Below are 16,751 nucleotides of genomic sequence, written 5' to 3'. Positions count from 1 at the left end.
GGCTGCCCAGGTCCTTGTGTGTGTTTGTACAGGACCTCTCCAGAGGCTGCCAGCCGAGCCTGCTGGATTTGTTTGCGTCTTGCACTTTGCCATACCCCTCGTGTCAAAAACTGTAAGGGAAAAGGGTAAAGAAATTTGGGAATAGCTAGGATTTTTTTGGTTTTGTCCATTTTCTGTGTTTTGATCATTTGCGATGAGATCATCACAGAATGCCACCACCCTTCCTGTCTCGCGGGGTGTCACTAAGCTTTGCAACCGTGCCACTTGGTAATGCTGGGCTGACTTGAAATTATTGTACACATAACACAGAGAGACACTGAATGAAGCTGTGATGCCAGGCAATGACTGTACAGTGGAACGACGTTACTGAAGTGCGTTACGATAAAACCAAATGAAGTTCTGATGTCAAAGACAGCAATCACTCTTCTAATAGCACGTAGTAAAACCACGAAAATGGCAACTCTATCATTGACTTATTTTCACAATAAGTAACTCTCTCTTTCTCATTCTCTCAATCACCACAACTTGCAGATCCTTGGTTATTTGCAAATGATTATTGCACTGAGCTGGGGGAAGGAGGGGGAGAAACGATTAAGAAAATGCAAAGCAGAAGTGAAAAGAAACAGATACATTTGCTAAATAAGAACAGCACTATCCAGCGAAGAGGAGAAGCAGATTAATAGCTGCCTTACAGCAAAAACAAATGAACACAAAATCTAATTTACAAACCTATTAGATTTGCTATGTAAGCTGTTCACAGCTGATCTGATTGTACCTCTGCCTCCAGAACTCCTGCAAGACAAAGGAAATGCATTATTTATAAACCCGGCTCCTCTTTGCCAAGCATTGTTCAACAGTCAAGAGATCCTGCTCCGAAGGGCTCCGCACTCCGAACAGACACTGCTGCGCCGTGGCATCCCACCCCATCCAGAAGGGAGATGTCCTGATGCCGGTGAAGGGCTTTTCACATCCACTGTCATTGCTGCCCTGCTGCGACTGTAAAATCATTCCGGCAAAAAAGCTCCTAACCAACCCAATTAATAATACCTGCGCGATCTAACCAGCCATCAAAGACATCTGGTCTCCGTCATCAAAGCAGCACGCAGCCTACAGGTTGCATTAAATACATCTCTACTTTCTTTCACGAGTCAGGTGTTAGCAGAGCATGGAGAAGGTCTCCTCCAGCTCCAGGTTGCCAAGACACCTCCCCTGTCCTTCTCAGGTGGGGACTGAGCTGAATGACCTGGACAGGATTCCCACCACTGAGCTGAATGACCTGGACAGGATTCCCACCACTGTTTTCATCTTGGGCTTTTAGTTGAGACCACCCAACACCTCCATTTTATCCAGACTGAGCCACCAGCCTCCTGGGTGACTTGTGGAGACCTCGTCCTCACAGTGCACCTCCTCCCAGCTCCCAGTGACCCAGGCCAGCCTCAGGACCGCATCCCAACCCCCTGTGATCTCATAAGTGCCCTGAAGCCCCTTGTCCCCACCTTTGGTGTGACGTGGCTGAAGCTACAAGGCCAACTCACCTCAGCCACTTGCATGCTGGAGCTGAGACCTGAAGTGACAGCCTTGTCACTCCCGTGGCCTGACATCCCTGAACAAGGACGGGTGCCAGACCTGCCCGAGCAAGACTGTGGGAATGGACAGCTAAAGTTTCCAGCACCTATACGATGCTATAACAAAGAATAGGTGGGACCAAGCCCCTTCAGAAACCAATGCCAATCATATGACCTGTGAATCCTCACTTCAAAATAAATGCATACAAGTATTGGTCTGCATCTAGTTGACTGCAGAGCCCCTTCTTGCTTTAGCTTGCTATTTTCAAAGAGGTCACAAAGAACCAGTTGCCTACTTTGTGATGCTCAGTGGGAGCTGGGCTCCTAATCAGACACATTTTAACTGCCATGTGCTTATTGCTCTGTTTTATTGTTGCCCTTGCACAGATATCCAAATGAACACGCTCATAAAGAGAATCAAATTCTCTTCCGGCAGAAATACTGTTACCTGGAAATATATACCTTAATGAAAATGTACCTCAAGGAGCACGTATTTGTACCACTCCTGAAAAATTCCAAATGCGTTAGACAGAAATGAAAAAAGAAATAGAGCGCATGAACATTTGTTGCCATCAAAAAAGATTTTCAGACTTGCAGGATGCGATGTCAATCCCTTTGTTCGGCGGAGCACAGCCCTCAGCGCTGAGTAACATCAAACCCTTGGAAATGCCGCCTTGGTTGTCCCCTCCCTCCTGCCGGAGACCATCTACGGCCAAGTCAGAGCGGTCCCTGCTCCGACACTCTCCCCTTTCCTTTGACAAACCGGAGAGTCAGCGAGCTATTTCATTTTTTGGTGCACCAAGGGAACAGCAGGACTAGCTTATTCCTAGAGCCTACTGGCATTTAACAAGCCTCTGCTTTAATGGGGTTCACCACGGGGTGTGGGAGCAGACTGGATTAGTGTGCAAACCACGCATCCTTTCAGAGACATCTCCTCTGAAAGAGCCTTCCAAATGGGATTCGCACTCCTTCACACTTGGTGTAAGACAGATAGGGACTGGATTAAGGGCTTAGAAAAAGAAATACTGCTCCCTGAATAAGTCGTGGTTCACAATCTCTGTGAAAAGGGAAAAAAAAAGTCACAGAAATTAGGAAGTGGAGAAGACCTGTTAGCTCCCTCCTCATCCACATTTTGTGGCTACAGCAGGACTGACCCAAAGCATCACAACATATTATTCAAATGCATTTATCCAGTCTAGCTTTACTCGCCCCCAGCGACAGGTCCGTGCGTGTCTCCCACCGAAAGTCAGGCAGGCATCCAGGCTAGAGATTCTGGCTGTGAGGAAGACAAGTTCAGAGCACATCTCCCAGCTCACTGCTGCGCAGCCCCTCAAGGGTGGTTTCAGGGGTTACACTTTCCCTACACACACACTGTGAAAAGCAAAAGTTTTCAAAATACCAAACAGAGCACAAAGTGTTCTGTTGTCATATATAAACACGGACGGGGCAGGCCATTGGCGGAGGAGAGAGCAGGGCTTGCTCCGTGGCACTGGGCTCACTGCTTTGCTGGCCAGCAGCAGCCAGAATGCTCTCGGTGGACACCTGAGATGCTGGCAAAGACACTGATCCCTGTACCAGGCTTGGTTTCTCTCTCTGAGCCATGGAGATTGCCTGAAGCTGGGGCACGACACTTGGCTGAAGGTCTCAGCTGGTTTAGTGAATCCTAAAATGCTCCTGTGGCTTCAAAACCATCATAAATAGTGGAAATTGGCCCTTTGTGTTCTACACTGCAACTTCTGGACATCTTCCCTACAATCTCCCTTTGTACAGTCGAAGACAACGTGCGCTATGAATATGCTACCATGGGGTGCATTGCCCTGTCCAGCCATCCTGCTCAGCTCAGCCCACCGGCGGGTACCAGCCAGGCAAACCAGCAGCTCAAGACACCCGGAGTTTAGCCACGCATGGTCATTTTCCCAGGTCTGCCATAATTCACTACCAACACAGGCAAGCCAATACCGCTGTGCTGCTTCGCTTCCCCCACCTGGGAAGAGGAAAACATTAAGAAATGGGAGGCAGTAATTAAGAGGCACACGTTAAAAACAAAAAAAAGTCAGCCCATTTTATTATACCTTGCTGACCTGGAGTTTCAAATCTCTTGGCTTCAAAAGGCAAAGACCAACCTCGATTAAAATTGCACAGATAGGCATTGATTTTGAAAAGCTTTCTAGTGCTACACAACGTTTAGATTGAATTGCCTTATTAATCTAGTTGTTATCAGTTTGATTGTATAGCCAGCTCCACAAAGTACCAACCTGCTTCCTAATCCTATTATTTACAAAACACTCTTCTTTTGACTTCTGTTGGGATGTTTTCCAGTGATAAGTTGCATCTATATGTGCTAATGCCATATTACTGGCTTATGCCATCCTTTCTCATTTCTGCTTTGAGATTTTCAAGCTGAATTTCCACTATTTAAGATGTTATATAGGTCAAAATATTCTGTGCTCAGATGTAAAGTAACACTGATTCATATATCAGAGGACATAAAAGAAAAATAGTCTTATGGTTCAGGTCTGAATTTTCTTGGATGAATAATTTCTGACAGATTGGTTATGCGAAGACTTTTCTGTTCACCCACTATGAATGGGCTGTTTAGGGTTTTGGCTTCGCTTTTCATTGTTTCCCACTCAAATCATTCTCCTAATTGTTGCTAGGTAGGGTTTGGTCTTGCTTCGAGCAATTCCGATACATGAAATCAAAGCTGCTTTGAGTGAACAAGTAGGTCACACAGCCTCTTTGGGCGAGCGGATCCCGAAGAGCAGGCTTTATGCATCCATATTCTCAGGCTTACAAATTCAAAAATGTGTTTTCCATGGATATTTTACAACGCCCACCTCCAGGTCCTGCTTCCCCCCAGCCTCTGCGGCAGACAATACGCACGGGAAGCGGGCACAACAAGCATGAACTCGCTAGAAATTTCAGCCGTACCCAACCACTCACTCAGGCACATTTGTGGAGCCCATTCCTGGTGAAAGAAAACCTCTGCCTCTTCCTGACCTTGGGCAACCCAAGCCCTCCTCTTCTCCCTCCTCCTCCACGTAAAAGAGAGATAATCAGCCCCGGGGGGATTGTTAAGCAGAATTTATCCATCTGAATTCCTCAGAAAGAGAGTTCAGCGTGCCACAATTTTTATCTGAGGGGTTCAAATGATTAACACCTACTAATTAAGTTATCACAACCTGCTTTTGCGTTAGGTGCGTTTTATGATCCTTGTTTTACAGCTGGGACACTGGGGGCGAAGTGGCTTGGCCCCTAACGCCAAGAAATGACAGTCCCACAAGCCAGGACAGGAGCAGGCACTACGGGCTTACAGCAGACCCGTCCTCTGGAAAACGCTGCTCTTTACTTGCTGAGAGCGAGTACGGCTCTTGGTGGGTGAGAGGGTAGGACACATCACCCAGAGGACCACGGGAATCGATCTGCAAAGCGGTCCCTGGCCTGTAAAGCACGTGCAGCCGTTGGTCTCCTGAAATGGCTGCAGGCTGTACCCATAAGGCAGTCTGTAGCTATTAAAAAAAAAAAAAAAAAAAAAAAAAAAGAAAAAATTCACAGCTATATTTACTTGGCTTTTTTAAGGGTTGCTCTGATGTTGTCATCAAGACCAGAATTGCTGTTTTCTATCTGAAGTGCACATGAGCTTGATGCCAGGCCTGGTCAGGGAGCAACCCCCCAGACCCACTGTCCCCCTGACCCACGGGCTGTCCCCGAGGCAGCTGGGTGGGGAGGGGACGCAGAGGGGGACGCTCGCAGACCCTCTGCGGGACGCTGCTTCGTGGCCAGATGGACCCAGCCACCGTGACCAAAAGTTTTGGGGAAAGGGAGATGCTGCCCAGCCACCGAAACTGAAACACAAACACACAGCTCACTGTCCTCCTCCCAAGCTTGGTAGATGCTCCTGCTGATGCTCACGGCGCTCTGTGATCCCGTGTGCATTCACAGGATGGCACGTGCCCAACCTTGCAACGTCAGGGACTCACTGGCACCTCGCTAGAGATGGGCTTGGATGCACGGACTGCCCTGTTAAGTGAATTCATTTTGCTGACGAAGAGCAACGCAGCCACTAAGCTAAGCCATCAAGCTCCCCGAGTCCTCGAAGATGGTGCAGGATTTGCTCGGGCCAGTGCTGTGAAGTGTGGATCAGGATCCAGGTTTCAATCCTCCCACCTCTCCCCCAACATTCAGGGTTTGTGTTGAGACCAGCAAAGCAGCAAAGGCGACGCCAGGGCTTTTGGGGGAAAATTGCCACATTTCCAAGTTATCTATGAAAGAGAAATAATTGGCTTCCGAGTGCCAACCTGTCCAGCCTGTCCCTCAGGGTGGAGAAGGTGTCCCAGGAGCCCAAACTGAGCAGGAACCGAGCCCAGAGGCTGGAAAGCGGGATTCCTCCCGGAGTGTATCCTGGCTTTCCATCAGCACATCAGGTTCTTCTTTCGAGGGTGGTGAAACCCTGGCACAGGTTGCCCAGAGAGGTAGTCGATGCCCCATCCCTGGAAACATTCAAGGCCAGGCTGGACGGGGCTCTGAGCAACCTGATCTGGTTGAAGATGTCCCTGCTCGTTGCAGGGGGGTTGGGCTAGATGACCTCTAAAGGTCCCTTCCAACCCAAAGCATTCTATGATACTATGAAAAGATGGAAGAAGGACACATTCATCAGCAAGTCCCCTTGCAGGCTGCTCACTGGACACTCAAGTGGTTTCTGTGAGGTTTGGGTCAAAGCGCACCCGTACCCATAAAATGCTCTTCTATCACAGGAGAGAGAAATTTGTAGAGGAAAGGCTTCACTGCTCGTTAGCTCCACACGTAAACCAACTTGCAAATTAGAAACAAGGACAAAGCTGGGTGAGAAGCAGTGGGATCAGAGAAGTATCTTTGAACCTTGAGACTGTGTACTCAAAATCAACATCGTGCACTCTCCCTAACACCAGTCCTCCCCCACCCAGACACGCAGCTCTCGTGGGCTCGTTTCTCATCTCGCCTTCCTGCACCACATTTTGTAACACACCAGGAGGAGCCAGGACATCCGACACTTGCACATCATTCCCTGGGACAGTTCCCCACTCGCTCTGAGGCTTTCATCCTGGGGTGTGGAGGAGATTGCCATTAAGGGAAGTGGTGGCCGTTGGGTAGCCCTGCGTACCCACACGCTCCTGGTGAGCAAGGTTCCCTCTGCAGGGATTAATTTGGAAGACATTTCTAAAGCGTTTGTCTGCTAAGATGAAAGATCCTGCCATACATCTTGATGAGAGGTTTGAAATCACACTTGGATGTGTTTAAAATCTCACTTGTTCATATTGTCACAGCTTGGCAGCCTGAGTGTCAAAAACTTCCTAAATATCAGGTGCTACTTTTACCGCTCTAAGTTTCATTCTTTCTATGGCGCCATACGACTGCATTTGGGAGGGTGTGCCCACATCATGGCTTTCAGGAAAATCACCTTGCCCCACCGGGGTCCCGATGCAGCTCCGGCGTACGAGCTGCAGGGCCAGGGCTTGTTCAGCCAGGCTGGCAGCGCAGCATCTCCCCGCAAGCCAAGGAGACTCGGTGTACAAGCGCCAGCCGATGGCACTCGCTATTACCCACCACGGGAAACACAGACCTGTCAGTCTCGTGCAAACCAGCCTTGCTAATTTGGTCACCTCCTCCCGTGCCCCAGTCCCACCTCCATCATGTCACCCACCGTGCAGGCTCCTTCCCGGGGACCACAACAAGACGGGAAGGTCGGAGGCGCTCAGCACCCCTGGCTGTCAGGCAGCTACTCTGTATCAGCTCCCGCATAAATCAGAGCCGGGTTTGGCCCTGAGACTTCTGCCTGGCTGCAAATCACTGTGTGTAATCACTGCAAGCGCACGCTGAGGATGCAGGAATCGAGACATATGAGTCTGCAAAACAGAGACACCTATTGCTTAATAGGGAAGAAGCCAATTAGGCTGAAATGCTTATGTGACAAAACTGGTGAAGAATCAGCAGGAACGGCGCGGCTTTGACGCCTAAAGGACAGGAGGCAACGGGAGGGATGCCCGTGGCAGCCTGCCACCAGGACGCTGCCGGGGCATCGCTCTGCGCTGGGGTAACAGAGCAGGGCGACCAAATCCGTCCCTGCCCGAAGCCACCTGCCCTGACGGACCTGGAAGAGGCAGGAGGATGCTCGGAGCAGCCCGATGGTTACTGCTGCCCGCGAGCGAGCTGTGGTCCAGGACTTTCAGGCTCTGCCAAGCCAGCATGTGCTTTCCCCGAGCCAGAACAGTCCTTCTCGCACCCGTAGAGTGTCAGGTCTCCCGTCCACACGCATTCACCATCACGTCAGCACGGCCTGACTCGATCACCCCGCGATGCTCTTGTTTTATCGCCGCGCTCAGGACAAAATGCTCATGTCCTCATAGGGCTTAAATGTCACACACTTCACCTCTCCCCATCCTGCATACTGGCAGGACCTCATTCCTTCCTTCATCTCAGCTCTTCCATTAGAAGTTTATTCCTGACATCAGTTCAGTTTCTTTGGCTGTGGTAATAGACCAGCCAGCAATGAAAGAAGGTAAAAAGGATCCAGTGAGGGGCTTGGGACTGGGGGTGGGAGGGTGTTTGTGTATTTAGCTTTCCCCTTCTGGAATGGAGAAGGAAAACACCCCAAAAGCCCAGTGAAGACCTAGAAAGGAACCGAGACAAAAGCCTCACTGCTTAAAAAACATGTCGACACTATACATTTTTCGTGAGATGATTTTTTCAGCCAACAGAGCAGAGCTATCAGGGAGCGCAAACAGCAGAGCATCAGTCTTGCAGCAGATCCTGTCACCCTGAGCATTCGCATCCCAAAAGACAGAAATCCCAGTGGCTCCTGCAGCATCTTGGATGCCACGTACCTCGGGAAACGGGAATGGTGCAATATGAAAAGATACCGTGTCTGAGGGGCTGTGGGTCCTCAGGCTCATCCTCCCACACCCATCTCTTGCCCGCTTTTCCCACTGCTCTGTGCAGCCCCTTGGAATACTCCGGGTCTCGTGTGGTTTCTTCTTCCACTGTTGATGTGGATGCTGAGACTTCTCCTGGGCATCTTCCTGGGGTGGTTCTGCTGTACGAGCAGCCTCAAAATAACATCTACACAAAGAGGGCTGGGAGCACCTGGATGAGAGCTGCACCCCGCAACTGCCTGAGCTATTCACCCACTGTTACCCACCAGCAAGGGAGCCATCCCAGGACCTCCATGAGGAGTTTGTCCCCAGGTGACAATGTCGAGACACCAAATATTGAAAAGCCAATAGTGCTTCCAGAGCTCGGCCTCCTCTCTCCTTCCACAGCTCATAAAGCTACACCATGGAAATCCAGGCAGCAGCGAGGAGGAGAAGTTTAATTACCAACTGAGCAGCTGCTGGTTGACAGTCAAGTGTCCTTCTGGGTGTCTGGAAAGGTGCTGGAGATGCCTTATGACAATGCTCAGCCTTTGCAGGGGAAGCATGTCCCCTGTTGTAGCCGCTGGCTGAGAGCTGAATTATATTCCTGAGGATGCCGGTAAAGCCTGGGCTGGGAGGAGATGGGTCGTGGCGGAAGATCCGTGCTTCAATCTGGAGCTGCCAGATGCACGGGTGATAACTGGAGCCCACAGCGATGCTGTTTGACTGAGGGAGGCCTTGCGAGAGCACTTTAAAACAGTGTCGTGACTGTGGCAACGTGTGCTTTTAAAAGCAGCCCTGCCCGTGGAGAGCGCTGGACCGGGAGGGACGGCGTGCTCAGCATGCAGAAGGCCAGCCTGGGGTTCTCTGTGTGTGCTTGTGATACTCCCAGCGGATTTCTGTATGGAATAACAAGGACTTTATCTGCTGTAGCAATAAGAAAGAGTCGAGCGCTTAAATTTGGAAGGAGCTGACCCGGTGCACAAGCAGCCAGCTCGATGAATCAAACGCTGTGCAAACAAGGAGCCTCAGAAGGGTCAACAGCAGAGCCAGCGGGATCGGGGCGGTGAAGCCGCCGACGGCCCGGCAAAGGGGAGCGTCCCTCAAGCCGACGGTGTTTCTGCCTGATAGCGTCACCCTCCAGAGCGACGACCACCCCTGGGCCGCTGCAGGGACTCCTCCTGACGGGGCTACCTGATGGCAGGGCATGGCATTTGTGCTGTGGCATCACTCGTTGCCTCAGGAGGACCGTTCTGGTCCCACCACCCACACGCCGAGCACCTTTACCATGTGCTGCCCTCCCAGCACACGTCCCTTCCCGCTCCCAGCCCACACCATCGCCGCGAGCCCGGTGGGTTTGGCAGCACCGTGCTTGTCTCCCTGGATCGGCCCTTCCGCTCCCCGATCGGAGCCCGCGCTGCTGCTGAGGATGCATCTCCCGAGGCCACCACCACCATCAAGGCTCCTGCTCAGCCAAGACAAGGAGTTGCTTAGATTTACAGTGGGAACAGAAAGAAAAAGGAGCTGTAAAGATGCTGAAGATGCTGGGGTGTGTGTGTGTGTGTCCCCCTTTTCTGTTGCATTGCAAGGGGCAGCGCTGCTGGGACCAGCCTGCTCTGCCGTGGTGCTTGCTGAAGGACACCCAAAACTCTGCTCCCACAGCGCATTTACTGTTCCAGAGAACTCCCTTGTTTCCACAGGCAACTAGGGACGGAAACCAGAGAAATGGCAAAATAATTACTGTCTAATATTGTAGTCTGGGCTTATTTCTTGCTGCTGAGGATGACCCAGGCCCAGGGAAAACAAATGATGGAGGCAATTAGAGGAACTCTGCCTTCGGAACAACAGGTTTTTATAGCAACCATGCTCGTAGATGTATTTAAGTAGTGCCAGTCTCAGGGACGAAAAAACAAAATACCTGTATCCTGAAAGCCCAAGGAAAGGTAAGTGAGCTCCTGTTAAACGCCTTCCTGGAAGATCAAAAGCGCATCTGGCATGCAGGTAGGCACCGATGAACAGATGTTCGAGCGGAATAACCACGGCTGCTGCAGAGAATACCAGAGAAAACCGACCCCTTAGTCCATGTCCAGGAGAGGCCAGGAGAGCTCTCGGTGGCAGCGGGATCTGCTGTGTCACTGCTGGCCGCGGTCCCAGGGCTCTGCTCTCTGCCCACGAGCACGGCCGCAGCACGGAGGAGCGGGCACCGTACTGCTGAGGGCTGAATCGCTTAACCTCGCCGTTAGCTGCTCAACAAGCCTTCGCTAAACGAACCAACATTTGCAACTCCTTGTTCTCTGCAGGGAGAAAAAGGTTTCCCTCGCTTTCCAGGCTGCAATTGCGCATTTGCAGGGCTAGAGATGGGGAAACAAAAAGCCCACCTGGGCAACAGGGAAACCTGAAGCCCTTGTGGGAACTGCTCTGCTCTCTTCACTGCTCTGGTCGCTGGGGGTGGGACGGGACGGGGCTTCAGCAGCTCGGCACCCAAGAAGCGCTGCCGGGTGACGTGCACCCTCCTACCGCAGCCACTGCCCTCCTCACTGCCAAGCTCAGAAATTCCCTCCCTGTGGGTCTTGCAAGCTGCTGACAGTCAGGACCGGACCAAAGAGTCACTTGTCACCAACTGTACTGAAAAGCCCTTAGAGGGACTGGTTACGCTCACGGCACTGGTTTTTTTTGTTCCACTGGATTGCTCAGGGGTCTGCTAGTGCCTCCCATCCTGCTGCTGCCAGCCCTCCTGCCGGAGACCAATCCCCTGCAGGTACCACTGCTCCCACCATTCCCTCGGAGCTCAGTGTCAGGGAACGAGCCATGGAGGTTCATCTCCTGCAGCGGGCTCTAGGCAGGAGCACAGGGGTGTTGGATACAGCTTTGTGGCAGCCACCCCTGCCCCGGCAGGGCAGCAGGAGATGAAGGAGTGCATTACAGGGACGAAGGGGAGCTCTGCAGCCAACCTGAAATTGGCTTCTTGAGCTCAAGTTGTCAGAAGAGTTGCAATCAAAGCCTACCCCGAATATGTTCTTACTGAAATCAGCGCTCCAACATTGCTTTAATTTTCCAGCCCGATGCGTCATGGGGCTTTTGTTAGAGCCCTGCCATACCCTGTGAGTGCAAAGATCTCTCCATTGACTTGATTTACGAGAGCAGTGGCAGGGCGTCTGTGGGCTTCTGTCCTGCAGAGAGGCATTACTGCTACAGACCAGCCCGGATAATTGTCGGCTCGTGTGCACCCACTGCGTGAGAGCACAAAAGCGGATGTTGGTAAAATACCGCACATTTTTCAACAAAACTTTCTGGTGGAGAGCAAGTCTTCGACTAACTCTGGGTCAGGCTCAGTAAATCACAGCCTAAAAGACCTTAGCAGGGCATTTATACTCCACGGATCGACCTCAACAAGAAGCGTTATGACTACGGCACACTACAGACCACTCGGAGCAAGCATATCAGCCACCATAAAGGACACAAAATCACTTTGTGGCATCCCTGAGCCTTTGAAAGGCAGGCGTTAGAAAAGGGCACATGAGGAAAAAGAGGCAATTTACTGACAAGCTTCCAGGCAGGCCAGCAATATTAGATACGCCAATTCGTCACCTAAAAAGAGCAGAATATAATTCCTCTTGTAATCAGGATGGAAAGGCATGCGGGCTGGACTAGCAGAGAAAAGGTTGACTCGTATTAAGTCCGGCCCATTACTAAGTGTCAAGTGCTCCCTAAGATGGCTCACACGCTAATTTGAGAAGTCACCCGGTGGCAGCGGGTCACCAGCTCCCTCTACAGACAATCAGGACCCGGCCGGACCCCTGCAGAACTGCTACAGCAGACGCAGAATAACAAAGAGTCCCTTTAAACTGCCACCAAGGAGCAGAATTTTCCTTCTCGGCACCGGCAATAATTATTCCCCTCGATGCCGTTGTCCTTAGTCTTCGTCCGCGACGAGAGGTCCGGCCGACTCCCCCGTCCTGGGGCGGAAGAAGAAAATCACTGCGATCGCATTCGTGTTCCCCAAGACAGCCGCCAATGTGTCTTTTGTTTCCTTCCTGGGAAACAAAGAACCGGAGCTGGAGCGATGGAGGGAAACGCAGGCGCCGCCGGGCTGCGGGAGAACTTCGGCAGCCTGGAACCGGGCGGTTCTTCGGACAACAAAGTGCCGAGACCGCTGGCGGCGGCGACGCTTGGCCGCGGCAGCGCACGCCGGCGAGCGGGACGAGCGCGCCTGCCTGCCGACACCCCGTGGCACCGCGCGCGGAGGCGACACGCACATGTCACGACGGGGACGCGGTGGGGTGAAAACCCGCGCGCAGGGGTGGCCGCAGGGCGAGGGGAACAGGCTAGTGAGAGCGACGCAGCGCCGGAGCGAGAAACTGCTGAACGTTCATCCTTGCCCTGACACCTCTTTGTTTCAGCATCTCCCGTCTGCGGTGGTATAATAATATCTGGAGGAGCAAGACGGGGCTGCTTCAGGGGCAAACATCTTCCTCAGCAGCCTCTGGCAGGCAGAGCAGCTCCCACCTCCCTTCACCTGCGACGCTGGGAACTTACCGTCCGGGGAAAGAGCCAGATTTTTTTCTTTTTTTTTTTTTGGGGGGGGGGGTGTTTTTGTGCGTGTGTCCTTTTTGCCAGAAATATTATACTCTCACGTTGTACCTAATGAACATTTTGTTCCTTCTTCCTGCGATTTCTCAGTATCTGTAGGTGAGAGAAATATGCTCCCCCCTGCTCCCACCGTATGAGGCGTATTCTTCCAAAGACAATCCAAATCGCAGGCAGGGGGCAGGGTATGTGTAAAAGTGGGCAAGCTGTTCGCTCCTCACAATAATTAGAGGGCGTTTCGATGCCAAGGAAAAAGAAGAAAAGAGTTGCACCTGCCTGCATTTCCCATTCCCCCCCCCACCAGTGCCGTGAGCCTGCCAAGGGGACGCGTGGCCAGCTCTCCGCTTTCCCTCACGCCTGGGCAGCGCTGAGCAAAGCGAAGGGGGTCTCTGGGGGTGTGGAGGAGGATGCCGAGCCACACAATCCATCGGCCAAATGTTCCTGACCTGGGGGAGAGCTGCATGAACATCCAGTACCTCCCAAACCATTCAGGGAGAGGAGCTGCTCCCTCCTGGACAACTCTGGAAGGGTCTCTTTTTCCACACCGTTGTGCCCTTTTCCTGTCACACTGTCCTCTTTACCTACAGGACCAAAAGATGCTGCTATCGTGTGGCCCTCAAACCTGAAAACCTGTTATCCCCCCCTGACCTGTTGCAGATCAGGCACTCGGCTTGTCCACCTCTCCCCAGCGATGTGCTTCAGCCAGGTCAGAGCATCGCGCTCACCATCCCTGGTACCGCGGCAGCACGCGGGGATGAAGCGCTCTTTGTGCCGGGCTCCTGTGCTCAGAGCTTAGGGTGTAAGCTGAACAGTGTTTGGCCCCTTGCTGTCTTTGGGACGAAGGAGCTCATCAAACCCGAACCACTTCAGAGATGCAACCGGGAAAAGAAGTGGGTGTGAGAGGGCAAAGCAAGAGGATGGGTCAGTTTGCCCTGCTTCATGATCACTTCTTAATACAGCAGGGTCCTGCCTTGCTCCGTGCATCAGAAGCGCAGCTGGTGTGGGAACTTCTCTGTGAAAAAATGGTCTGGGACTAACGCATACGCATCAGAGTGCACCGGACTGCAGGACCCACCCTTCACTCCCTGGGGTGCAGGGTGCTCCTCTCCTTTGCGAGTCACCTTGTGCACTGTTATTTCTGAAATGCCGTGCGAACCAAGCTGCTGGCTGCTGCTACAGAACTCATCTGACCCTGCCGCTGTCTCTGCCTGGCAGTACTTCCCTGGAAGAACTACAGCAACAAACAGGGTTTGGAGATAAGCAGCCAGCAAACATCCAATTTCCATACAATGTACAGAAAAGAGAGGAGAAAAAAACCCCCAACAGCCTCACACTGGGAGTCCCTAATGAACCAGGGTGAAAAACAGGACAGGTAAGTAACCAAACAGAACAGATTTTCAATAAGGGCACAGCAAGTTCTAGCGGACAGATCTAGCAGATAGATGAGGAGAGAGAAGGAAGAACAGCAGCCGGAAAAGATGGGAGGAAAGCAAGGGGATCAGAGCTGCCTGTCCGACGGGGAGGTTGCTTCAGAAGCTTCTCATTTCCTTTATTATTATATAGATAGTGCCAGCTCATCGCAGAGCTACAATTCATCTAGTCTGGTAACCTCCAGTCTGGTGCTGGATGTTTCTGGACAAGGTTACTGACCTTTAAGCACTTCTTGCCTGTGGCATCCAACATAACGTAACAATGAAACAATGACGAACATCATCACTGCATTTCATTTATCATTTCAGCCCCAAGTGCCAGGTGTTTCTTTTGATGTAACAGTGGGCAATGCCCCCGGGTCCCATGCAGGAAGACCTTCTGCCATTTGGGCACGACCAGTGCACCCCACATTACTAGAATTATTTGGTTTGTTTTCCCACACCGCTGTAGTGAGTTCCTCAAATTAATGCAAATCCTCCTCTCCGCAGTTGTTCCTCTCATCCCCTAAGTTTCCGAGTAGCCCTCAGAGACAGGGTTTATGGGGTGGGTAGGGAGTTGCTCCTCTGCCCAGACTTCGGGGCTGCTTCAGCCCCTGCCATGCAGGGCACCTGCAGCTAAGCACCCACCCCGGAGGTGACCACGAAGCCCCTGACGCAGCCCGTGGGGACAGACGAGCGGGTTGAGCTCTCCCACCCTGCTCCATCACCCCCACTCAACCGGTCTCTGCTCAATCTCTCCCACCCCGTGGGCTGGTCCTTACTCCAGCACCCTGCAGACTGGTGCCTTATCCATCATCCCCGCGAGCTGGTGCCCCTCTCCACCACGCCCATCTGGATTTGACACCAGCACCCAAGATCCGTGGGCTGCAACTCGCCCCACCATCCCCAGCCAGCAAACTGCCCGCACCAACATCCCGCCTAGGGACCTGCTCCATCAGCCCATCACCACCTGAGCACTGCCCGCATCCAAACACCTCTTTCCACACCAGTATCTGCTTCAGCATCTCTAACCAGACTGGTACCCGCTCCAGCATCCCTACCCAGACCTGTACCTGACTGAGCATCCCTACCTGGACTGGTACCTGCTCCAGCTTCCCTACTGGGACTGGTACCCGCTCCAGCATCCCCGCCTGGATTGGCATCTCAGTGTCTCCAACAGGACCGCTACCTGCTCCAGCATACCTGCCCAGACCTGTACCTAACTGAGCATCCCTACCTGGATCGACACCTGCTCCAGCATCCTTACTGGGACCAGTACCTGCTCCAGCATCCCTGCCTGGTCTGGCACCTCAGTGTCTATAACAGGACCAGTACCTGCTCCAGCATCCCTCCCCAGACCGGCACCTGCTCCAGCATCCCTACCGGGACCGGCACCACAGTGTCTCTAACGGGACTGGTACCCGCTTCAGTATCCCTACTGGGACTGGCACCTCACTGTCTCTAACGGGACCGGTTCCCGCTCCAGCACCCCTACTGGGACCGTCACCTGCTCCAGCAATCCCTACCGGGACCGTCACCGCAGCATCTCTAACGGGACCGGTACCCGCTCCAGCATCCCCCCCGGCCCAGCCCCGGCCCCGCTCCCCTCCCGGGCCGGCGTGGCTGCCCCCCGGCCCCGCTCCCCCGTCCTGCCCGGCGGCGGGGCGGCCCCGCGGGAGCGCAGCGAGCTCCCTTCCCACTTCGGCGCGGCGAGAAACCGGGAGAGCCAGAGACAAAGAAACTGTCCGGGCGCTCCCCCCCCCCCCGCTCCGCTCCCCTCCCCGCTCCGCCGCCGCCGCCGCCCCCAGCACCCCCCCTCGGCGCCGGGCAGCGGGGTGCTCACCCGCTCTCCTCCTCGATCTCCGAGATGTCGGCGAAGATGAGGAACCCGACGAGCAGCGTGAGCAGCGCCAGCGTCCAGCCCCGGCACGGCAGCGGCATGGCTCCGGGGCTGCGCCGGGCCGGGCCGGGCCGGGCCGCTCCGCGGGGGTGCGGAGCTGGGCACCGCGTCCCGGCTCGGCGCCGCCGCCACCGCCCGCCCGGCGGGGCCGCTCCGCCCCTCGGCGCCCGCGGAGCGCCCGGCCCGCCCCGCCCGGGAGGGGAGGGGAGACGGAGGGGAGGGGGCGGCGGGGCGGGATCTGCCCGCGCCGGTAAAGTTTGCTGCCCGCCCCGGCCCCGGGGAGCGGCGGGGCCGCACCTCCCCTGCCCGGCGAGGCGGACCTTTCCGGGGTGGAAAACGCTGGGCGAGCAAATCACAGAATCACCGAATCCCAGCATAGTAGGGGTTGGCAGGGACCTCTGTG

The 16,751-nt window shown here is 53.6% G+C and overlaps 1 protein-coding gene across 1 annotated transcript in view; it reads right to left on the bottom strand.

Annotated features, from left to right (window-relative positions):
* The window catches only part of ST8SIA2 (ST8 alpha-N-acetyl-neuraminide alpha-2,8-sialyltransferase 2), a 34,138-nt gene extending 17,673 nt beyond the window's left edge, over positions 1 to 16,465 (bottom strand). Inside the window, exons 1-2 of the mRNA XM_075431649.1 lie at positions 16,292 to 16,465; positions 730 to 792 (exon numbers count right to left, since the gene is read on the bottom strand). Coding sequence (XP_075287764.1) covers positions 730 to 792; positions 16,292 to 16,389 — 161 coding nt within the window. The 5' untranslated portion in view covers positions 16,390 to 16,465. The remainder of the gene's footprint in view (positions 1 to 729; positions 793 to 16,291) is intronic.
* Between the last annotated feature and the right edge of the window lie 286 nt (positions 16,466 to 16,751).

The sequence above is a fragment of the Opisthocomus hoazin genome, chromosome 10 (assembly GCF_030867145.1).
Source record: "Opisthocomus hoazin isolate bOpiHoa1 chromosome 10, bOpiHoa1.hap1, whole genome shotgun sequence".
NCBI classification, from domain to species: Eukaryota; Metazoa; Chordata; class Aves; order Opisthocomiformes; family Opisthocomidae; genus Opisthocomus; species Opisthocomus hoazin.
The sequence above is the reverse complement of the archived record's forward strand: the minus strand, read 5'-3'. Positions and strand labels throughout refer to the sequence as shown.